At 43.1% G+C, this 23950-nt stretch overlaps 2 protein-coding genes and 1 long non-coding RNA gene across 5 annotated transcripts in view; 1 reads left to right on the forward strand and 2 right to left on the reverse strand.

Moving 5' to 3' along the window:
- The window catches only part of LOC134140220 (uncharacterized), a 59054-nt gene extending 57859 nt beyond the window's left edge, over nucleotides 1–1195 (reverse strand). The window contains exon 1 of the long non-coding RNA XR_009958353.1: nucleotides 1119–1195. This is a non-coding gene — a long non-coding RNA (uncharacterized LOC134140220). The remainder of the gene's footprint in view (nucleotides 1–1118) is intronic.
- Nucleotides 1196–1486: 291 nt separating this feature from the next.
- On the forward strand, nucleotides 1487–10191 carry PAQR3 (progestin and adipoQ receptor family member 3). 2 transcript variants are annotated; one of them, XR_009958236.1, is made up of 8 exons: nucleotides 1487–1728; nucleotides 1820–1982; nucleotides 3888–4043; nucleotides 4846–5043; nucleotides 6439–6529; nucleotides 6835–6983; nucleotides 7469–7782; nucleotides 9876–10191. XR_009958236.1 is itself a non-coding variant. In XM_062574349.1 (7 exons), exons 1-6 carry the CDS (start codon nucleotides 1544–1546, stop codon nucleotides 6975–6977), a joined length of 936 nt encoding a protein of 311 aa, XP_062430333.1. In that variant the 5' UTR covers nucleotides 1487–1543; the 3' UTR covers nucleotides 6978–6983; nucleotides 7469–10191. The 2 variants fall into 2 exon arrangements, 1 of the variants encoding a protein (XP_062430333.1); XM_062574349.1 differs by having other exon boundaries at nucleotides 7469–10191.
- Nucleotides 10192–11801: 1610 nt separating this feature from the next.
- Nucleotides 11802–23950, reverse strand: part of BMP2K (BMP2 inducible kinase) — a 68232-nt gene continuing 56083 nt past the window's right edge. For both annotated transcript variants that reach the window (XM_062574352.1, XM_062574351.1), the window contains one exon: nucleotides 11802–17357. In XM_062574352.1, coding sequence (XP_062430336.1) covers nucleotides 15919–17357 — 1439 coding nt within the window. In that variant the 3' untranslated portion in view covers nucleotides 11802–15918. The remainder of the gene's footprint in view (nucleotides 17358–23950) is intronic.

Consider the following 23950-nt stretch of genomic DNA (forward strand, 5'->3'; position numbering starts at 1 on the left):
ACTGTCATTCTTAGATGCCCATCATCCTGCATCTCCCCCCCCCCATAAGAATTTCTCCGCCATGGGAAAACCCCGCATGTTTGTCACACCATTTTGGTGAACTATTTGCACGTTTTGTTTGAAGGTGATAAAGACTTTGGAAGAACACTGCATGGTAACTCACTGGAGGGGAAGGGCCTGTGAATTAGCAGACTGCTGTTCAGAACACTGGTTTTCAACTTTGAAAATGAAGTCCAGTGTAGAGACTGGGATTCAGCTGAAATCAGTTGAATGACTTCCCCCCCCCCCATTTTTTACAGCAAGTGACAACTGACCACAACTTCTTTTTATTTAAGCAAAGTAGATCCTTTATAAGAGTCCTCTTCAGCAAAAATATTTTTTTGTACTTCAGGATACACAGGAAAAAAAAAATACTCATAATCAGTATCCCAACTAACCAGAGCATCCTCTTACAAGGTACAAGTACGATTCCCACAAGGAATGAGAATTCTTAGCACTTTTGACTTCATGTTTCTGTTTTTTGGCCTGTATTATAGGAAGGCTTGTAACGTTCATATCTATAAAATCATAGAATCAGTAAGGTTGGAAGGGACCTCTGGAGATCATCTAGTCCACCCCCCCCTGCTCAGCAGGGTCACCTAGCACATCTAAACAACTTGGCTTTTACAAATTTGAAAGCAAAACACTATTCCCCATTAGTTTCTCAGAGAAATGTAGGGTTTTTTAAAAAAGAAATAATATTTTCTAACCTGAGAGGAATTTATCACTTCATTATATATCCTGTTGCAGAAATTATGTTCAGAAAACGAGTTACACCTACACTTCCTACTGAGGAGCACTGCTGCCTTTTGCAGTCCTCCAGCCCAGTTGGGAGCACGGTCAGACAACACACGCAAGCCTGGAACCAGTGCTGCACCCCAGAACGAAGACTCCACTTTCAGAAACGGGCTTCGACACAGCCCGTTTCCTCTGAAAAGGAATCTGCCATAAAATAACCCGCGTGCGCCACCAGTATCCAAACGGGAAAGGCTTAAAGCGGAGATCAGTGAGCATCGGGAACGTCAGGAAGACTCTGCCAGGGGCACTGGGCACCTGGAGATCCAGGGAAGGAGAGTTACCTCAGGGAGCGGCGCCGCACGCTACCCGCCGCGCCCCGGAACGCCCAACGGCCGCAACGGCCGCCGCGCGAGGAAGTGACGCCGCCGCGCGGCACGGCCCCCCCCACCCGCCCCGCCCCCCCACCCGCTGCGCTCCACGTGCCGCGCCGCATGGGGGCGCGGGCGGCGCAGGCGCCGCACGAGAACCCACGTGCGGCCGGGCGGAGAAGCCGCGAGGTGACGCCATCACCCCGCGACTCCCCAACGGTCGTAACGGCCGCAGCGGCCGCTCGTGCCGCGGGCGGGCGGGCTCGGCGCCGCCTCGAGCCCCCACACGGGCGGCGGGCGATGCGCGCCGGCCCCGCGGGCGGCGGCCGGTGAGGGCCGGTGGCGGCGCGGCCGCCCATGCGGCGAGGGGGGAGGGCTGAGGCGGCGCGGCGGGCAGGATGCACCAGAAGCTGCTGCGGAGCGCGCACTACATCGAGCTGGGCAGCTACCAGTACTGGCCCGTGCTGGTGCCCCGCGGCATCCGCCTCTACACCTACGAGCAGATCCCCGTCTTCCTCAAGGACAACCCCTACATCACGGACGGCTACCGCGCCTACCTGCCCTCCCGCCTCTGCCTCAAGAGGTGAGGGCGCCTCCCCCCCCCCCCGTATCCCCGCGCCCCCCACGCGTCGTGCTGCCCCCGCTCACCGCCGCGCGCCTCTCCCCTCCCGCAGCCTCTTCATCCTGTCCAACGAGACCGTCAACATCTGGAGCCACCTGCTCGGCTTCGTCCTCTTCTTCACGCTCGGCATCTACGACCTGACGGCGGTGCTGCCGGCGGCCGGCGCCGCCCGCGAGGACTTCGTCATCTGCTCTGTCTGCCTCTTCTGCTTCCAGGTGAGCCCCCGAGCCCCCCGCCCCCCTCCCCGGGGCCGGGCCAGGCCGGCTGTCTTGGGGCAGGAAGGGGTTAAAGCCCCCCCCCCCACTCTGCTCCCCACTGTGTTGGGCCCAGAGGAGTGGGAGGGGGGCACTTGACTGCACCTCAGGTGGAGCAAGGAGGACTGGAGTCAGGCCCGGGTGACTGTACTTTATAGGAGAGGTTTTCCATAGCTTATTACAGAGTGGGGTGGTCCGACTTCACTGCTGTCGTACACGGCCCAGACAGCATCCATTACAGCTGAAGAGGTGTAGCGGTGGGAAGATGAATAGCAGCTACAGTCTGATGCAATTCTTCAGTTGTACTACAAGTCTTACTCTAACCCTCATGTTCCCAAATTTTGGGGAGGGAGAGAGGGGGTAGTGGTGGTGTGACAGCATGGTGCGCACCTTGCTTTCATTTTCCCAAAGTGACTCTGGCCCTCAGTTACTAAAAGGACAGATTCTGTAGAGATAACTTAGAGAACTCGAAGCAACTTACTGCTGAAAGCAGTTGTCCTTCTGATTTTTAGTAGATGCGTCTTGCACGGAGACATTTGTCACAGAATCGCATAGTTCCTTAAAACTGCATGCTTTACGAGACATTATTGCTCCTACCATGTATGGCACAACAATCTCAGTCCTGCTCTACCAAACTTAAGTCTGAAACAAACCCTGAGCAAATAAACTGTTGATAAAATAAATATAGGAAAGGAAAAGGCAGGATAGTGGTAATTCATTTCATGTAGTAAAAATAGAGGAACAGATCAATTTTTCCCCCTGTATTTGTTAGATACTGCCTTGATATCTAAGGCTTTAATTGCTTTCGTTCAGTTCCCTAAAAAAAAAATAAAAGAGAAAAAAGGAAACAAACACACTTACTCTGCAGAGCCTATTTTAAAGTAAGTCAGACGACTTTCTGTAAGACAGCCTTGGAAACATAGTCTTACTTCAGCAAGAGACATAGGCAAGTTAAACAAGATGACTGCTGTACATTTCATTCTGTTGGCAATGGCAAGGATTTGTCTTAAGTACAGAAAGAAAACATCTTCTACCTGCCACGAGCATGAGCACGTGCATCTCAAAATAAATCTGTTCTCTTTTCAGCAGCAAAAACTTAAAATGTATCATCACTTTACTGCTGAAGCACTTATAAAATACACAATCCCTAAAACAAGATTGCAAGGCCAGCAGCAAGAGTTTTGATAGAGTGACTCAAAAGGAGCACTATCCACATTCCCTCAAGAACACAAGCCTTGATATAACTAGAAGCTAGTAGACTTCCTTAATGGCTAGGGAAGTACTTTTGTCTTGCTTTCTCTACTCCTGTTGCTAAAGATACAGGGTAACACATAACGAATGTCTCGGGGGGGAAAAATTCTGATGCCAGCTCAGTAGCAAAGTAAGTCGCCCATGTACTGGAAGAGCTTAGGAGGCTCATTTCTTCTGTGCTCCCTCTGTGGAACAACACTGGTTCTGGGCATTCAGGCTGGATTTAGGCATCGCTTTCTACCTGTGGCAGTTTGGCCATGTTGCATTCATTACCCCGCTGTACTTGCACAGACATAGCTTTTACATACCCCTGCTCCATAGTTTCTGGCTCCTTTCTTGGCCTTACATCCTTGACCTCAAATAGCCTAGTTTTCTTAGCTGTGCAGCTTATGGTTATCAAGTCATGCAGAGTTCTCTGTTTCTCCTTCAGTCTGCCAGAGAAGCTTACGTTAGTCTCAGTTGATTACTGACAGGAACCATAATTGTGCGACACCAAGTAACACTGCATAACAAGTAATAAGTTAGTTTTGCGCCGAAAGCTTTAGAATCTGAGCTTGCTATAATCCCTTTCAGTTTCCAAAAAATTAATGCTTCTTTGTTTGAATATTTGTGTAGGTCTGTATGCTTTGCTCAGTAGGATATCATCTTTTTTGTTGTCATCGCTCAGAGAAAACCAGCCGACGATGGATGGCATTAGATTATGCAGGAATTTCCATTGGTATCCTGGGCTGCTATGTATCGGGCGTATTTTATGCATTTTATTGTAATAACGTAAGTTTAAAGCACTCATTCCTATGACATTTAGGACCTGTGATCTCATTGTCATAGTTCACATGCCTTAAGAAACGAGTTCGTTGCATAGTGTGCAAGTGGTATATATAGCCAGGAGAAAGGCAGTGGGAACAAATAATTTTATTCAGATGTTAGCACAACTGTACTTGCTCAAGTGATAGGCAAATTTAGGTTTTGATTTTTTAAGCTGTCAATCACACAAGTTTCAAGGAAATCTGTAAACTTATGTGAAGGCAGTGTAAACTTTGTGGGCTTTACTTCTTGTCAAATGCGTGAGGTTGTGATTGGGACACAGCCCATAGTGAAATACTTTAAACATCCTACAAAAAAATTATTTCCTACACAGTAGCTTACATATGGGTTTGGAACAAGCTTATTTTCTGTTCACCTAATAGAGGACTATTAAAAATAGTTCCCTTCAGTCTTACGTAATATCCATGTTTGTAACATGGCAGCTTCATGATAGGCAGTGTAGCCTATCTGAAGTAGCAATCTGGTAATTGAACTACACAGCTTAAATAGAGGTGTATTTAAAATGCATTTTAATTAAGGCTATGCTTGAAATATTTTTCTAGCAAAGAATACCTGAGCAACGGGGTGCATTTCCTGTATCGATTGATTAATAGGAGCCCATTCATTCAAGCCCCCTCATTTGTGCTCACAAAAGTGACAAGAAAACTGATACATTGTTGCATTTAGTAACCTGATCTTTCTACCAAGAGGTTACTGTGACACAGTAAGAGAAAACCTATCAATATGCTTTCCTTTCTTTTTTTCTCAGTACTGGCGTCAGGTGTATTTAATCACTGTGCTGGCAATGATCTTGGCAGTATTTTTTGCTCAGATTCATCCCAGTTACCTCACACAACAGTGGCACAGGCTGCGCTCCATCATCTTTTGCTCAGTGTCTGGATATGGAATTATTCCTACAATCCACTGGGTTTGGCTCAATGGAGGAATCAGTGCATCTATTGTACAGGTAAAAAAAAAATAAAATAGAAGTTAGCAAATAAAATTCCCTTTTGCTTTTCACTTTGATCTTCCCTGAGCTCTCTTATTTTCCTATTCACTGTTTTGGAAGCGGGGGGGAATAATGCTAATTAAGAACTTCTTAAAGCAGAGGATTTCTTTGGATGTCTTTATCTAAATGCAAACACTTAGATTTATTGAGAATCAGTAAACAGGTTGAACAGATAAAATCAGTTTGATTTACGAAGGAAAAAAATAGAAAAAACAAGGACAAATGTGTCTATATTTGTGTATATACACACACATATGTGTGTAAGTGACTGTGAGGCAGAGCAGCCTGCCTAGGCTGACCGCACCCTAGCTCCCCTCAGCTGAGGAGCAGGAAGCAGTTTGTCAGGCTGCACAGCTGCCCCAGGCCATCCACCTCCACACCTTGGGAGAAAAAGGGGAGCAAGATGACTGTGATGAAATGATAATTTGCTCACTCTTCTGTTCCCACGGCTTGCAACAAAGTCAGTATTTGCAGACGCAGTGCTCTGCCTTTTATACAACCCTCGCTTAACATCACTGTGAAGTTACCAGGCTATTTTCCTGTTCTTGTTACACCACTTAAAAGTACAGCTAAAGGTTACTCAGCTCTGAAAAAACAGGAAGCACAGCAGAGCTAATGAGGGTGAAGTTTTGCCTCAAGATGAGAAACCCAGGGATCATAACAACTACCCAGGGGTTACCTATGCCAAAAAAACACCTTTACTTTCCCAAGTAAGCACTAACTGTGTAAGGTTAGACTGGCACTTCATGAGAACTGTAATGTAGGGTGATGCATTAGCTTGATCTAGAGCTTGTACTCGAGGAGACCATTTGATTACCTGCAGGCATTAGACAAGGCACTTAACACTGGGCTTATAAAAAAACAGATGAGCAGCTTTTTTCCAGTTCAGTTTGTCCTAGTGTAGCCGAACAGTAGATGCAATACTCACTGTGTTCCTGCAAAAACTACTCTGTTTTTGGCAGCGTAACTCCTTGTTAAGGAAAATTCACAAAAGTTAACTATACCAATGGCTTGCTTTCCCATCACCAGTTTGATGCTTTAAAATCTAATACATAATATAAAATGCAGACGTGGCTTCTAGGTTGCCAGCTGGGAGAACCTCATTGTATGAGCTGTTTTAGCAGTTTCCTCCTCTTCCACCCCTCCAGTCATCATTGTGATCCAAACTACTAAATGAGCTTTTGAGAAGTTGTTTTCTGTACTTAGCGTGGCCTTTTTGCATAATATCAACAATCAGATTCTGTTCCACAGATAATATAAGTAGTGAAGTAAAATTCAGTTTTGTCTGCTTTTTTTTTTTTTTTTTTTTTTTTAAGGCAATGATTTTTTTCATTCATTCTTTACCTTTTGCAGGAGTTTGCTCCACGTGTGGTTGTGATGTACTTCATTGCTGCAGTAGCTTTTCTCTTCTATATATCCAAAGTTCCAGAGCGATACTTCCCAGGTATGAAATTCTCTTCAGGCTGTTCTTTCCTGCAGTTAAGCTTCCTACAGCGTGTCAGTCTTTGCAGAGAGTCCTGAACTTAGTAGATCTCAATCTATGAGATCATAGATTACGTTTTACATTAAATGTTCTCATATAGAGTAAAATATTGAGCGTAGTTTAATCAGAAGTAGTTAGATGATTTCTGATAATGTTTTTGATAAAACATAGGCTCAGTGTGGAGTTGAGCTTCAGAGTAATACCTAATTGTATTGCGTGAGTTATTGCTGAATTTAACAACTCTTTCCCCTCTTTCTTTCCAACAGGACAGTTGAACTACCTCGGATCTAGTCACCAAGTATGGCATATCCTTGCAGTAGTGATGTTGTATTGGTGGCATCAATCTACAGTTTATATCATGCAATACAGACACAGCAAGCCCTGTCCTGAGTATAGTGTGGACTTGTGAGTGAAGGTATAACTGTTTTTGTACTCATGGGAAGGTGAAGTTCTAACATGTATAGGATTAAGTAACTTGCTTTTACTGCATCACATGTTGTGATTAATCTCCCTAATCCTTTTAGAGCCTCCAGAGAAAATGGTGACTGGTATAATGCATAAAAATGGCATAAATAAAGAAGTAGTCAGCTCAATACCAAGCCCTCCACTAAGCTATACTGCTGGGTTGCATGAGGCTCCAAGAACCTCTTACACCCATGGACAGAGTTCCAGAACAGGCTGGACAGATGTATGCCAAGGCCCTTTCAGCTCTGTTTCACCCTTTTATGTCTGTAGCGATGTCCAGTTCCTTTTGCCTACAAAGCCTTTAAGGTTTGGGGTTTTTTTTTGGACAGTCTTTAGCTTTCTAGGCATACGTGAGCTTTTTTGGAAATCAAAGAATAGATTATTTATTTCCTGTGGATATAAAGTGACAAAACTTGTCTTTCCACTGTCTTTCAGAGAGATCGTACTGCCATGAAATTTCTGATTATGAGGGTTTGGACATTACCTAGATGCCACGATATCAAGTTATGCACTGAAGCGTTTCTTCTCCAACTTCGACTGTTTCCCCACTTGCTGGGATGTACATGATCAGGAGTTTTGAAGAGAACAACAACGCCCAGGTCCCAGATTAATTTCCTTCTCGATCATTTTATGTTCTGCAGTGAAGTACAAAACAGGTCTTCCCAGAGCGGGTGATGGACAGGTGGGCCATATGAGAAAGTATGTGGATCGCTGGATTCCGTTCTTGATGGTAAACGCGAACAACAGAAGTAAGTACTCTCGGTGAGCCAACAGGCCCTTATATCGGTTCAGTGATTTGCAGGTTCTCGTTCAAGTGCAAAACGAAGGACCAGCGTGCTGCATCTTTCGGAGTCATTGTCCGAGCGATTTGCTTATGCTTACACATCAGTACAGTCGTGTATAAAATAGAATCCAGTGGAGTCTCGTACTTTTCTAGAAAAGCTTTCTTTCGTTGTGTTCGGAAAATGACAGCAGATATCCACTATAGTTTTCTTCATTGCCAGACTTCAAAATAGCTCCCCACTACAGGCTATGCCATTACTTCAGCATTTTTTTCAAACTCTAGATCCCTTACATGCTTGTAAAAATACTGTTCTGACATATTCTGAGGGCAGCAGTGTTCAAGTTCTGTGCACTCTTGCAACCAGCAGACAGCTGCAAAGAGTTTTTTTTAAACAAGTTGTGTTTTTACAGGTATAAATAATATACCCTATTTGAGTAGTGGTCCTGCTGTGGATTTAAATCACTGAACTTGGCCTTTTAAAATATGATATATTATGCTACGCTTTCAGTACTTTCTTACTGAAAAAAAAAAGACTTACTGCCATAATTTTTCTCACAGTAAAAATAATTGCCTTGGGTTTTAAAAAGTGTAGTTAAAACCATGCCTTCTAATATGAATGCTATGGAGACTTGAAACATACAGATTTTTAGGGAGCTGTAACTCAGCATGATTCAGCTCCGTGCCAGTTTTCTGAATTGGATTGGAATTCTTCAGATTTTTGGGTTAGAAACAGCATTTTGAAGTGGCTTCTGTGCAACAGCTGCTTTTGTTTACAGTTCAGTTAAGCAGCGGTAGCAAATGCTGCTGCGTGGCACGATCCAACCTCAGTCAGTATTAGTCCGTTTTCCTCTGCATGCATCAAGATGCTGTTAATACTTAATCCCAGACTCATAGTCTGGGAGGAGGTCAATTGAAAGACATGACTGCAACAGCACCAAGTGTCACAACGCAGGCAATCCTGTAACTGCGGAACAGAATGTTTCCGCCTGTAGCCGTAGCAGAAATGGTTGTCATAAGATGGTACTGCTGACGTCACTAGAAGTCCGTATGGTTTGTGCAGTGTGGCCTTTGAAAATGTACAGATATCTTCGTTCTTACTGTGTGATAATCTGACAACAGTCAGCCTAAAACATACTGACAGTAGCCTTTTGTGGTTTTAAACAAGTTGTCTTACCACGCAAGTCCGAGAGACCACCTTAGGCAACAATACTACAAGCTGCATAACACACAAAAAAAAAACCATACCAGCCTTGCGTATCATCCTCTGCCGTTGCCTTTGTCCTCGCAGAGAGGATGCCTTCCCCGAGTGGGTTTTACCTTACCAGTCGCAACAGCAAAGCACGTTTCTCCCTTCAGGCCCAGCGAGCCCTGCTAGCGCAGCAGGACCATCACGGCGTCGTCTGGAGGGAAGGGACCTGGGTGGGCCGCTAGTCCAGCCTCCTGCTCGGCTGGGCCAGCACCCGGTTCCGACCAGGTTGCTCTGGGCTCTTCTCCATCAGACCCTGGAAAACTTCCAGGACAGATGATGGCCCAGCCTCCAATGTCTGGCTGGCCTCGTGCTAGAGCCCCCTTCTCCTTTCATATAGTCAGGACGGCCCCTGCTTCAGCTCGCACCTTTGCATGGTCTCCCATCCTCTGGCCGTGCCTCTCCGTGTGAAAAAGGCTGCTGGTAGGTCCCCCGAGGCCGCCACCTCCTCTCCTGGCTAAGTAGGCCCAGCTGCCTCATCCTTTTCTTTTGGGGGTGTGTGCTGTAGCCCCCTGGCCCTCTTGGAGGCCCTGTGACCCAGCAGATGCTCTCAAGGGCACAGCGATACGAACCTCAGTGTAAAACGTTGGAACGTTCATGCGAGATGGAAAACGCAGGGCACTAACTCCTGTGCTGGTATGCAGGCATTTGTTATGAGAGGATAATGTTAACTGTAGATGAAGTTCAGGAACACAGTGTTTTTTCCAACTCCCAAAACACTTAATGGCAACAACTGACTTTCCACGTAGAATTTAACTCCCAGACCTTTGAGCTTTTTCATGTAGCACTGATTTTTTTTTTAAACTTCACAGCCAAGCAAGTTTCAAGTGCTCTAATGACTACTACTGAAGCCTAACAAGGAACCTGCAAGTAAAAAAAGCCCATTTCCAGTGTTACATAAACAATATTTGAAAAATGTGTGATTGTGTCTTGAGAGCATACTGATTTTGTAGTTGGCTAGATTTTTTTTTTTTTTTTATGTAAACTACTGTAGCAGTTTTCACTGGATAAGGAAACTGATTGCCAAGTTGTACATTTTTTTTATTCTGATAAAATTTATCAAGCTGCATGACACTGATTTATGTAAATATTGAGCCTGTAAATAAATTTTGGTTCATTGGATGTGTACTTGGGGCAACATCATTGTTGTTTTTAATACCATGCTCAAAAGTTCCACATTAGTAAAGTGAAACGCTCAACCACAGAACCACTGGCAGCTCCCCAGAGTTGGAAATAAGGAGACTGTTTCTTGAATTACCAAGAACACAGTCTAGATAGGCACAACATTTGATTGATATTTATTGCACAACATGGTTTTTGAAGGATCATCTCCAGGATTTGCTAGACACGTGCACCTGCCAATTAACTTGATTTTGTTACCACCTTTTGATCTAGACTGTTTCCAAGAACAAATGATGTCTTCTTTGTACCCTAAAAGCTTGGGCCATTTCAGTTGTTACCGCTTCAACAAAAAAGGTCCATCTGCTCTGCATGAACAGAAAACATGGTACTCTTCCCATCCCAGCTTGGTAAAGGTGCTTTTGCCCTAGCAGAAGTAATCCAACTACATCCTAAAAACAATGGTAAGTCAAAAATACGTGCCAACATCTGAACAGCAAACCTCCTCCAAAAAACCCACTGCTAGAACATTTTTTAATCGCTCCTGAAAAACCAACAAACCTGCTATCATAGCTGGAACTGGCAGAAATGCAACTATCTAGCCCATGTCCTGCCACTCTAAATACACACGACCCGCAGCTGCGCCCAGTGGCAGCAGCCAGCAGGAGTCTGTTTGCACCCTTTGCTTTGCGGGGGTGCACATTCTCACACTTCAGAGCATGCGGCCAGCGCTCACAAAGGACTTTTCACACCAATAATGCTCAGGATTCCTGCAAGTCCACCTCCTCCCAAACTCGCCCAAGCTTTTAAAGCGAAGGGACCACGTGCACAGAAAGCCTTAGCTGTCAACATGAAACTCACGGTTAAAAGGGAGAACGTAGCAGCCATCTTAGTTCACTTTTGCTCAAGCTGTATCGAGCAGAGCCTCCAATTAAACTGTATTTCTTTGTTGATTTGTTAGTAACAAAATTAGACTGAAATGGGCAACAGGCAGAAGACAGAACAGCCAGAATGTTAGCTACTGTTTAATAACTGGATCCCACTGCCACAATTCATCTTTGTTACAGTTTTTGTTATAGTTTTTGATCTTAGGCTTACTTAAGAGTCAAATCAGTACAAGCAGTCTCAGAGAAACATAACAAAAATCCCCCCCCTCCCCCCCCCCCCAAAAAAAAAAAAAATCCACAAAGGAACCCCAAAACAAATTACATCCAGAAGGTTCAGGGCAGAAATCAGTCCATAGAGTTAGAATTAGAATCTCTACTTAAAATTTAGGCTATAGAGAAAAAGAACAAAGCTTCTGTTACCTTAAAAAAAAAAAAAAAAAAAAGAAAAAAGAAGAGAAAAAAACCCCAACAACTCACCTTCAAAACTTTTCTCCTGAAAGGCTTTGAAGAGTAACAGTGAGTCCAAGGAATTAATAATACACGATCAACAGCATTTTAACCACTTAAAAACGATGACTGGATAACAAATATAAGCATCTGAAAACAAAAAAAGCAGGGACAGGAATCTGCAGCCACAGAAACTATCAAGCAGAAAAACCATTGCTTATAGTGAAGAAACTGAAGGCTAAGTGCGAAGACTAAATAATGCAATGTTTAAGACGACCTGCGAAGTCACTGTATCAAGTTTGTTTATTTAACAACCGCACATATTTTATGACTTACATCAATTTCACATAAAAGTTAAAGTTCTGTTTAGTGGTACACAAAAAAAGCTTTAGAAACTTGAAGTCTAACAAGACGTGAAAGTACAGTTCAGGAAAGTGCACTTAAAAGCTGTTTGCCAGCAATTTTTAAATAGTTTAGTATTAAGTGATGCCGTAGTCACAAACTTAGCTATACACCCAACTTCCTCGATCTTCCTTTCGAAAGCACAGCAAAAATGTAACCAAGCAGCCACCCTTTGCACTTTTCCCTCTTGCTCCTTTCGCAGCTTTCTTTCATATTCACTCTTTCAGTCATGTGAAAATGATTGTGGCTGCAATGTTACTGAAAACACAGTAACTCCAAGAGATACATGATGTGTGCGAGCATGTGTATATTATATATAATTTTTATATATAAAAATACACCATAGAGTATAAAAATCTCCAGATACTCTTTTTTCTCACAGTAGCAAATATATCAACTTATTTTCACAGTAGATACTTTGTTTTTACTAATTGGGACACCCAGGATGATTAAAAGGTATTTCTTTGAAAGCTGGTATTCACGGGCCCCACATTTCGCAAGTAAGCAAAAGAAATCACGCGCATCACGGCTATTATTTTGAGAGTCGGCAGAGAGACAAGACATCTTTATTCCTTTTAACGACCTCAACCATTAAGGCTTCTTAGTACCTTCTGACAGAATCTCTTAGGCAGCTGATTGAGAGGTCGGTGGTTCCGGCCTTTACCATACGAAGTGAAAAACTCTAAAATCAATTGATATTCTCTGTGGGAAGGGAAACGTCAATTCCTTACCTTGCCATCGTTGTCTTCACAGGCAGTACGACACACCTCTAATGCAGCAAGGTCTCTCCAGTATTTCAGTTCAGGTGGAAAGTGCACGCACGCACGCACACACGCACGCTGAATACAGGCAAAACGGTATCACATTCCCCAGCAGTACCACGCGTTGTCTCTGTTGACTAGTAGTACATCTGAGCTGAAATCGAAGTCAAGCTGCAAACCAAATCTACCATGCAAAGTTAACTTAGTGAGGCATGCTAATCTCTTCAGTCACAAAAAGAGCATAAAATAATCCTAACTCTAAAACCAAGAAGTTTTCGCAAAAACCTGTTTCATAGCGGGAATACGTAGGGCAAAGTTCATTAAGGCCATTAGGAAGCAAATGCCATTGGCCATAACTAATAAGCAGCCAGAGGCATCATGCCAGTTCTAGGCTAACTTGGCTCTATGGTTTGCTTCTATTTCTTCTGTTAGTTGCTGCATATAACCTAATCTCACCTGTGCCGCAGTAAAATCCCCTAAGAACCTCCTGCCAAAAAACTACGCACAAGGAAAAAACTTCCCCTCAGCCTGAGGTCTCAGGGGAAATGGAGAAAAACATCTCCCACCTGCAGTGACAACAACGTCATTCCTTCTGTTCTTGATTTACCTCAAGATTTATGAGCGTGGTAAGTCTCAAGCCCTAAACCACCGTTGATGCACGTTTCTTTAGCACCAAACAGCAAACCTCCTCTCCTTTCAGGCAGGGGAGAGGAGACCCGCTCCTCGTAGGTGCTGTTAAACCCGCACCTCTCGCTGAACGGCTGCGCAAACCTTTTAGTTCCTTTTACTCCAGGGAAAGCAACAGCTGCAGGGCTTCAGTGAAGACTTACCAGCCCCACTTAAGACTCAGGGTCAATTGTCCGTTTTAGTCTCATTTTGTTGCCACCCAACTGTCCCACTTTTCCGCAATACTCTGTTCCAATAATTCATTAGGCAGGTAAGTAAAATTTCAGAAGGAAACTGTATGAAGGCAGCTAGTAAGCACGCATAGAAAAGTATAAATCACAGTTAACCTGAGTATCGTAAAATGCTACAAACTTGGCGTGCGCTTCTTACAGCCTTTGGCACAAAAAACAGGTCAGAACAGTAGTAATAAAGCCTAAGAAACTCATGTGCAAAGAGAGTTGAAACATTTCTATCACAAACTCTTAAAAGTTTAACTTCTAACCCTGAAAAAGGCAAATTTAACCAAGTAGAGCTCTAGTATTTCAACTTCACCTTGTCAGAAGGGAGGGAGTAATGAGGGTGCACAGCTATGTATGTGTTACTTTCAAAATTCAGGATTACAAGAAAAACTCAAAATGCATCTGAGGCAGCATTTTTTCAAACCAACTGAACAAAACCACCAAAGCAGAAAGTGATGCGGTTTTCTTTAACACGTTTAACGTGTTTTTTCTGTAAATACTTTAAGGAATCCACCCCCACCTCCTATTCCCACAGCATATCTGTGGGTGACCGTAACCAACTTTTTTTTTTTTTTTTTTTTTTAAGTAGACTTGGAAAAAAATGTACACCCCTCAGTATTTCACTTTGCCTACGGTAGAATGGGGGGACGAGAGAGGGGAAAACCACGGACACTTAACTGTCTCCATATATAAACATTCACTTTTCTGTTCATCAGCATTCAGTAGTGCGGGATATCAAGGTGGGATAAGCAGAGGAACTAGCTCCTTCCACTCCCTCCACAGGACTGCCACCAAAACGTAGACTAATTGGACTGTTGTGATTCATAGCGACTCCGCCGTAGGTACGAACGGCTGGACACAAGCTGCGAGGCAACGGAAAGGCCGGCCCACCTATGGGCAGAGCGTGCTTTTGTAACAAAGTAATTAAACCTTGTTTTCAGCAAGTCTCATTACATCACTTTCCCATCTTCTATCTACCGGCACCGCGTGCTCCCAAGTGTTTAGCCATGTCTCGTGCACCTAATGTCTCAGAGGTACTCTGCAGCAGGACAGGGGTCCTGCCTGTAAGGCTTTGCGGTGTGAAATGCAGTTTCATGGTACAGTAGCGATCAGCATCTGCAAACTACCTGCTGCTTAACACTTCTCCTCTGACTAAATCCAGTTTCAGAGTGAAGTTGCTTCAAAGCTCAGTGCATTTAGCAAAACTTTCTATAAAATAGACTTAAGTACAGTAATAGATTCATTACAACCTTAAAGAACATTAGGTTACAATCATTTCATAAAATTATTATTGTTTTAAAAAACAAGTTTTGAAAGAATACACATTTTCTTTGCAATAAAAATCCAAGAGGAAAAGAAAAGGTATTTTCAGACACAAACCCCAATTCATAATCAAATAAAATTGATGGTTGCATTTCACAGTCAACTGTCCGAGTAATCTGAAACACTCCATCTCTGCCAGACGTTTTAGTCATGGAAACCAGCCTCTCTTCCCCAGTGTACTGAGTAGTCTTCAAAGTGCTGCGAACACTGGCTGCATCCCTGCCGGTTTCCTTTCCCACATACATGCTTTTTATCTCACAACCATTATATTCTCTGGATCTTCAGTTTTGACTCTAGATTTCCAGTCTGCTATTTTACATTAATGGCACTTACCATTAAAAAAAAAAAGTAATAGTGACATTGGACATTTAGGCACACAAAAACAATAATCCTCCTTTCATCTCTGCAGCTGCATAGACGTCTACCAGGTCCCAAGCCATAGCTGTGCTCTGGAATTCCGAGCCACAGTCCCTTCGGGGAGGACTCGGCTTCTTTATTTTATGATTAATGAAGACAGCTTTCATCTAGGAAGCGAAGACTCAACAATTTCCAGCAGATTAATCTGGATATTAGTACGTTTGGGTTCTTAGACCGCTGAGACACCACGAACCGTTTCAATATCTTTAGCCCACTTGCATGTATGAAAAGCCTTTTTCATGCAACTTCTGCCTATCCTCAGCCCCCCGTCTCTGCACGTCACACAGGACTGAGAAGACAACACGGAAGTGCAGGATGACAACGTGCTCCAGGGCTGCAAAGTCAGCGACAGACAATGATTCGTATCAGATACCTCTCGCATCAAAATGATGATCCTGTCTTTGTTTTTCTCCAGATCAGCAAAATACGCCATGATTCTGTTTTTCACAGTGCAAGCTGGCCATGCCCTCTTTGAGTAAACTGTACGACCCAACTCCCTGTCAATTCAACCAGACAGTTTATCCCACTAGTTATAACCTCTATTAAGTAACCCGGAGAGATGGGTAAGGGGGAGGGAAACCCCACCGGAAGCATTTACTGCTTGGAAGGAAACGGAGCTGCTCCAAAGGGATCCAACTCTAATGCCTGTTGCTGCTGGGTCTGGGCACTCTGCACGACCAGTTCTGTGAAGGGCACCGCACCAAAGTCATCTGTTTTGAGCCCATCACCACCGTGAATGGCCCCATGCAAGGAGCTCTGCCTAGGTCTACCAGCCACTACTACTGTGCCATGGTCCCCACGGCTGTCACCAAACCCTTGAAGCTGAGGATGCCGCATCAAGTCTGGCGGGTGGAAGGGTTTGGCTCCAAAAGGATCTAGCAGACTCTCGTCCGTCTGCAGAGGGTTGGTTCGATCTTTGCCGTCAGTCAACGAAACACTTATGTTCTCTTTGGAGTCCGAGATAGTCAGGAACTCGTTGCTGCTCTGTGAGTCCCTGCGGCCCGCCTTCTTGTGCCTGCGGGCTCTCTCCGGGGTGCGGTAGCTTGGTTTCAAAGCCTTCTTTGTGGTGGTCGGGGTGCCATGGTGGCGCTTGCCGTTGTTCTTGGACGCTTCCTGTTTCATGCGCCTTTGCCGGGAGGAAAGCTTCTGCAGGTTACGCTGTTGTTTCACCTTTTGCTGCTGCTGACTCCCTGTGATCTCTTCAAAAGGGATGAGCCCAAACAGGTCCTCTTTACTCCCAGCAGTCTTTGGGAGAAGGGGAGGCTGAAATGGAGTGCAGCCAAAAATATCTACACTCCGTGGAGAGGCAGGAGAGATTCGAGTCTCAGCTCCTACCACCTGGCCATCTTGCTGAGCCACCTTTTTGCTGAACGGGGCTTTTGTGAAAACATCAAAGTCATCCTGCTCTTGGTTCAGGCAAGGAAAAGCAGTCTGCGGAGAGACATCTTTGTCACTCTTTGCTCTTGTTTGTGGCTGAGGTTGAAGAACAAAGAAGGGCACAGCCCCAAACACATCAAATTCTTGGCTAGAGCTCACCTTGCTTACAGTACTTGGTACATCAGACAGGGTAGTGAGCATTAAACTGGGTTCTTTAATTTCACTGCTGTCAATGCCCTCTCTAAATCTACTGCTGGAGAGCCCTTCCACAGATTTTCGCTTGGTACGATCTGAGTCAGAATCAGAACTTTGCTTCTCTTCCTCCTCCTCTTCTACCTCTTCCTCAGAGTCCATGAGGAGAGGCCGGTGGCCCAAGTTCTCCGGCTCTGTATCGTTGTCGTCATTGAAGTCCCCGTTCTCACCTTGCAAGACTTCCTCATCCTCCTGATCCTCTTCTTCCTCACTGCTCTTGGGAGAAGGAGGATCAGATTCAAAATCACTCTCTGACTCATCGCCACCTTTCACTTGTACCTCTGCACTTTTTCTCCCTGGCCGTGGATCTCTAAAAGCATGGCTCTGTTTTCCAGCCTTGGTAGGGGTCCCTAAGTTATTTTCTCGATTGCTGGCTGAGTTATCCATTTGTTTTCCAGGGGAACCTGCAGGTCCAAAGAAAATGTAAAACAAAACTTTAAATCTCTTAAAAATCAACAGTTAATTTCCATACTCCATATCCACACATATAAGGAATGGATGCAAACATATATTCTGTAGTTACCAAGAGGAACGAGCTAAAAGCACATGTAATGTCTAAAATAACACCAATAAAATGGATTAATAGTCAGACCTCCCATTTTTAGTCCTCAAGCACAGGAGCACAGGACCTTTAGAAATACAATACTAACATTTTTGGGGCAGGCAGAAGGACCACTGAACACAGGTATTCTGAAAAGATAGCTTTTTAATACCCTACTTAACCAGCTCCTGCCCAGGAGGAACAGGAATATACATGGAGGTTTTTTTTTATTATTATTATTTATTTTTAAAACAAGCTACTTATTTCTTGAAATACTTGAATTTTGATACTGTGCTCTAACAAATGTATTGTTCTCATCATGAAAACTATCTGCCAGCACTACAAGTGAAAAAAAACCAACCAAACAAAAAAAAACCTCGACACCATCCAGCAAATTCAGACTTATCACCTCAGGTCTTGGGTACCACTTTATACCCACAACAAATCTGAGACAGCCTAACGTTACTGTCCCACCAAGAAGTCAGCTAGGCAGTTTCCACACACTGGGACAAGCTGACAACCACAAGCTCTCAAGCGATACCTTCTTAAGGCTGCCTTTGAAAACGTTCTCGACAATCGACCCACTGTACGATAGCGCGTCCCTTGCGGTCAGATGCACAAGGCAATACTGACATACTCCATGCGGTTTCCACAGGGAAACAAGGGTGGATGACACCCTAGCTTTTAGTTCCCCATCCTGATGACACCAGACAATTCTACCCAATGCCTCCTAAATCATTAGGCTCCTGGGAGATCTGTGAAAACTGGGGCCTGCGTGAGGAGTAAGCTTCACGTCCCAGCTGCAGGAGCTCAGCATCTCTGTCATCTACAGGCCACCAGCTCCTTACATCAACCGAACAAACAGGACTTGGACAGCTTGGCAACGAGCACGACAAGCATTTCTTTTTTTGTCTCACTAGCACATGCTGCAGCTTACAAAAAGGGAAACAGACAAGAAAACCCATACAGACACAGCACAGCAATCAGCTAACGCTATTTGACGGAAACAGTCGCGCTCCCCTTTGAAATACTCTTCCCCTACCACCAGTATAACTGTTATTTGCCCTCCTAAATCCCCCCTGACAGATAAGTTTGATGGTTACTGCCACTTGCACGTTTGAACAGGTCTTCTGAAGTGTTCACCCCTGGTTTCCATTAGGGCCTTCCCATGAATAATGGCAGCAGAGTTTACATGGAGAGCACAGCACGGACAGCCTTTACAGGACTTGCTCTAAACAGTACTTGTTTGGATGTTTCAAACTTGTGCCTAACAAATGTTTTCTCTTCCTGTGACACTAAAGCTTCACATTTAGCCCCTTCTAACTTCTAACTTCCAGTGTAGAAACTCATGGAGATGAAAAAAAGTGAAAAATCTTTTTTTTTTTTTTTTTTTTTTTTTTTTTTTTTTTTTTTTTTTTTCCCAGTTAGGGCCCATCAGCTCTGCTTCTCTAGGGGAGGAAATCCGTCTGCTAATTTTGCTCCAGCATCCTCATCCCTGACACTTACTATTTGGCAACTAGAGCTAAGCAAATAATTTATTCATGACTCTGTCATGGAACAGTTGGCTTAAAAATAATGGAAGTGGTAAAAACTTTGTGTCAGTAAAGAAAACTGATGGTAAGGAGCATGTAGATCAGACAAGCCCGCATATTGCCATTACCACAGCACTATTTAGAACTAGTTTCTCTTTATTCAATATCTGCTGGAGCCACACTACTACAGAGAGATTTTCATCAGCATAATTGAATTTCAGAATTCTATTTGAAGAGAAAAAGTTGAACAAAAAAAATAGAAAGACTTAGTTTCAGTTCAGGAAAATGTATTTGCCCTTGAGATGTCCTTTTCTCTAGGACATTAATCATACAGCAGCAACACGGCTTTAAGAATGTATCATTTAACACGTAACACTAATAACAGCAATGAAAATTAGTGCAAATAGGCAAGGGATGGAATTCACCTCTTTGCACACCCGCAGCAAGGGCTAAAACTTTGTATGCTGTACTTGGAACTGAGGCTGTATTACAGTCGCTCCAGTCTGAATATTATCTAACAACCTTCAGATGTCAGTTAGAACAATGGCAAAACCACATTCTTACTGCGTAAGCTACTGCAGTCATGCAGCTTGTGCGCCTGCTTTTAATCAAGCCATGACAAACACGTGACAAGACCACATACGCGACTTGACATGTATCCCTCTTCCCCACTGCTGCTCCCCAGTTCATCTGCCTACACACTTACACTGCAGCTGACTTTGAGCTGCAGTGTTTCTAGATGCTTACTGCGCAGCGTGCTAATCCCTTTATTTTATTCAACAGCGTTACTGTAGAATACAGGATGTTGACTTAGTACCCAAGAACAAACACTTCTGTGCTTGAATTCTCTTCTGAGTTAGCAGAGAAAGGGAACCTTTCTCTTGCTCCTTCACAGGTCATTATTTCACAAGGCAGCCACAACACTTCCAAGATCCATAAACTGGAATATAGCACAAATGATGGCTTTTAATGCGGATTATTTCAGAGCAACAGCAAGTGACATTGAGGAGCTATTCTACAACAAAGTCTGTGCTCAGACAGACCTTTACATAGTCTCAGTGCTGGTACTGACCCTTTGGGTGAGCACCCACAGCTTCCTACTTCTTTGGCCGTACTTTCCTCCACGATGAACGACATTTAACAGCACTTCTGTTGTGTGTGAAGTACTTCCAATTCTCTGAATGGAGCTGAAACCCCAAAGGGCTGGGTAATATTATTCCGTAGGCCATGCTATGTGCATCTCCATACAGCTGGAAACCATCCCTAAACAAGGCACAGGCAGGAGAGTGTAACAGAGCACTGCTATGACATCTTACCTTCAAGTTTGGACAAATTTAAGAGTCCATAGCCACCGGCAGGTTACAGTAGTGCCAACTTAACATGCAGACACACAGAAAACATGATGCTGACAGAACTGCTTCATGCGCACACACATGAAATACCTATGACAACTATTCAGAAATGTTATTGACTGAAAATACAGTATATGCTGCCTCAGCACTATTCCCAGAGTGCTTTGTGGAACATCACGAGTTTTCCATTTGAACCACAAAAATATTTATCCTAATAAAAGCTATTTTGATGCTGCATTCTGTTTCCACATAGTGCAAAAACACTGATCTTTCAGACTACTATTTTCATGGCATTTTATTAAAAATAGAATCTCATCCACTTTAACACCCTGTGAACACTCAAATGGGACTGTTCCCTCTTCAAGGGTCAATTCCAAGATAAACACAGAAGAGCCGCTGATACCTTGGCAACATTTTCAATTGGAGGGAAGATGCTCAGTTCAAAGGCTGTTCTTGGCAAATCAAACGAGGATAACTTAATGCTATTTTTTCTAATGTTCTTGCACAGAGATTAAACCACCACATGATACAGAGTATTGTGGAGAACTAAACAAGAAGCTGGCAGACACACAAGCAAGACTTGGGTTTGCAGGAGCAGCACACAAGAAGCGGTAACTACCATGTTCAGAGACCGTTCAGATGATTATAATCACACAGCCATATTATGAGACCTTCTCCACTTCGTCTGTCACTTCCTTCTGCGGAAACTAGCCTAATCAGCAGCTATCAGGCAAACTCTCTCCTTTTATGGATGAAGTTACAGAAATAAAGTGAACTAAAGAGAAGTTTCAGAAATTTCAGTTTCACAAATACGATTTTCAATCTCAATGTACCACGCACAGTCATACCACTAGTGCAGGTACCAGCCACCTGTACTAGTACTAAAAGATCTTGCTTTCACATTACTCCCACAAGAACATCAATATGTATCTTTCAGTATAACTTCAATGCCTAAGTAAAAAATCCTTTTTAGACAGAAAGGGTATACACTAAGGCAAACAACCACTTAAAGACCCTGCATTCTTACAGAAAAAAAAGAAAAAAGTTTTTTTTTTCACTAAATGTAAAAATACATGCAAAGCATTACTTAGGTAAATTCACTCACACAAAAACCCACAGATATGGACAAGTCTAACATGTGCCTGCAACAATGTCTCCTGTTTTATTGGTATGAAAAGGTCATGTCTAGGTTTAAGGATCTCCTCTCCGCTTAATTCACTGTCAAAATATGTTAGTGCAGCAGCTTCCAGAATCAGTCCAAAATACTGATTCTAACTTATAAATCTATATGCAATTTGGAGTCTATCTAGCTCTTGGTGCCAATGGTGTGTGCTGCTCCATTCACACACTTAACTTTTTTTTTTGCTGGTGATCCAAATAAGTTCTCTGGTAGTGCACAAAGGCAAGTTCATTGCAAAGAAGTTAACTTCTCACTATAGAAGCCATATTTACAGGAGGGCCAGCGAAGACTTTGGCTGACAACCAGCTTATGCTTGGCTAATGGTCATCTTGAGTTCACTTATATCTGGATTCCACTTCATAGCCTAGATTAATGAGTTAGTATGCGACACAAACATGCTACGTTGGGAGCAGCTAGTCCAGACTTACTACATATGCAGAATCTGATACAATCCTGAGGAAAGGGGATGTTCCTTGTTAAAGCAATTATTAACAAGCTCAATGCCCAGCACTGTGCTAGATTTCCGAAGTTCCCACCTAATCAAAAGTAACATCTTCCATTTACAGCTTTGTTAAACAATCACTGTAATTTCAAATCAACTAAACGTGCTCATAGGATCAAAAGAAACCTTCAGTCAGAATCAAGTTCTTGACTGTCTACTTCTCACAAATTACCTATCAATCATGTTAATGGTCTTCATTAACGGTTTCTTGTTCTATGAGGAAAGAAGCACACAATTTCCAGGCCAAGTCAACTCTTCCCTACGATTAAGCATAGACTAGAATATTAAGTTTTAGAAGAACAGTTCTTTCCTCTTTTTTAAAAAAAAGGAAAAGCAGATTTCTTCATTCAGTAGCCATTTGCAATACACTCAAAATTAAAATACAAATTCACAAGGTATTTTATGTACTTGCTCAAAAAACAAGATGACCGAAATGACCAAAAACATCAGGTGATTAAGGCTTTGAGCTGATTCTCATTTGTTTCTGGTGTCAGATTGCGTCTTATCTATTCTAATTTTAAATACTACACATTTGGTTTGCCAATAAATTAGAATCTGGATTATTTGGCTGCTTACTTTAGATTTCCCAAAGGTATAGCCTTCACATTGCACTATATAACCCCAAGTCCTCCAAATCCTGTCATTTCCAGTATTTGCTGGAACACTGTAATGTTAACATAAATGCAATTAGACTAAAAGAAAATCTCTCTAGGTTAGATGTTAACTACACTTATGTTTAGGAAGAAAAACCTTTCTATGTACGTCAGCATCGATGTGAATTTACACTCACCTGTGGTGTTCGCATGCCTACACCTAATTTCTACTTGCTGAATGCAGAAATGTTCTTGCAATACAAGAACTGAATCACAACTACATCTTATGCATATGGCTTACCAAAAGGATTTAACTATTATTCATTAATTACTGCCACGGTCACACTTGCTGGAAAACAAACTGCAAATGACACGAGCAAGACAAAAGAAACTACACAAACAGCTGTTGACTTACTGAACAAGTAAAACATACAGTATTTACCTCTTAACAGTAGACCCCTCTAGACAGAAAACACATTAAACAGACGGGACTTGACAATGCAAGACGAGACACTTAAAACAGTTTTCTAAACAACATTAAACTTATTCCTACCAGCAAAACAAGTCACTTCAATGTCTGGCTACCGTCAAGCGAGACAAGCATTGTTACTAGTTTTGCTGGCAGCAATATCCAGCAAAAGGTTTTGGGAAACAGTGATCTAGAGTTTAGAGACATTTATTATTATTATTATTATTATTTTAATTGCATTAGCATCTTACATTTGCTTCTTCAATATAACAGCTACTATCTCTAGAAGAAGAGGGATGAAAACAGGAGCAATCCACTGCGGAACTTAACTTTCTGGAGACTTGCCTTCCATTATAAGTGCGGCAACAGCCTTCTCATCACGCGTTAAGTACTTGTTTTATTTGGAGGAGCTTTCTACTTGGAGCTCTAGCCTCTTCCTCAGGCGGATGGTGAGCACATTTCTCATGGACAGGTGCAGAGATCTGGACAATGCTTAAAGAGCTGGCAGGAATATTTAAGACTTGAAGTATTTATCAACTTCTACATTTTCAACACAGGAATCTGTCTTGGCACTAACCACTTCTGTGGCCTCTAGTTCCACTAACAGCAACAGCTAAAACCTTCACACTCGCACTACAACATATACCATTTTTGAAACAGCTAAAGAACAGAAAAGCACATGGCAAAAGAAAGCATTAATCCAGGTATTTGTAAAAGTATAACCACTGGCTTGGGAGAACACATCACCATTCTGAAGTCACTCAAATTCTGTGAGCTTATCCATTCTTCCAACCATAAGATCATCTCAGAGTTAGGCAATTAATGGCT

Source organism: Rhea pennata, chromosome 4 (assembly GCF_028389875.1).
Source record: "Rhea pennata isolate bPtePen1 chromosome 4, bPtePen1.pri, whole genome shotgun sequence".
Taxonomy (NCBI): Eukaryota; Metazoa; Chordata; class Aves; order Rheiformes; family Rheidae; genus Rhea; species Rhea pennata.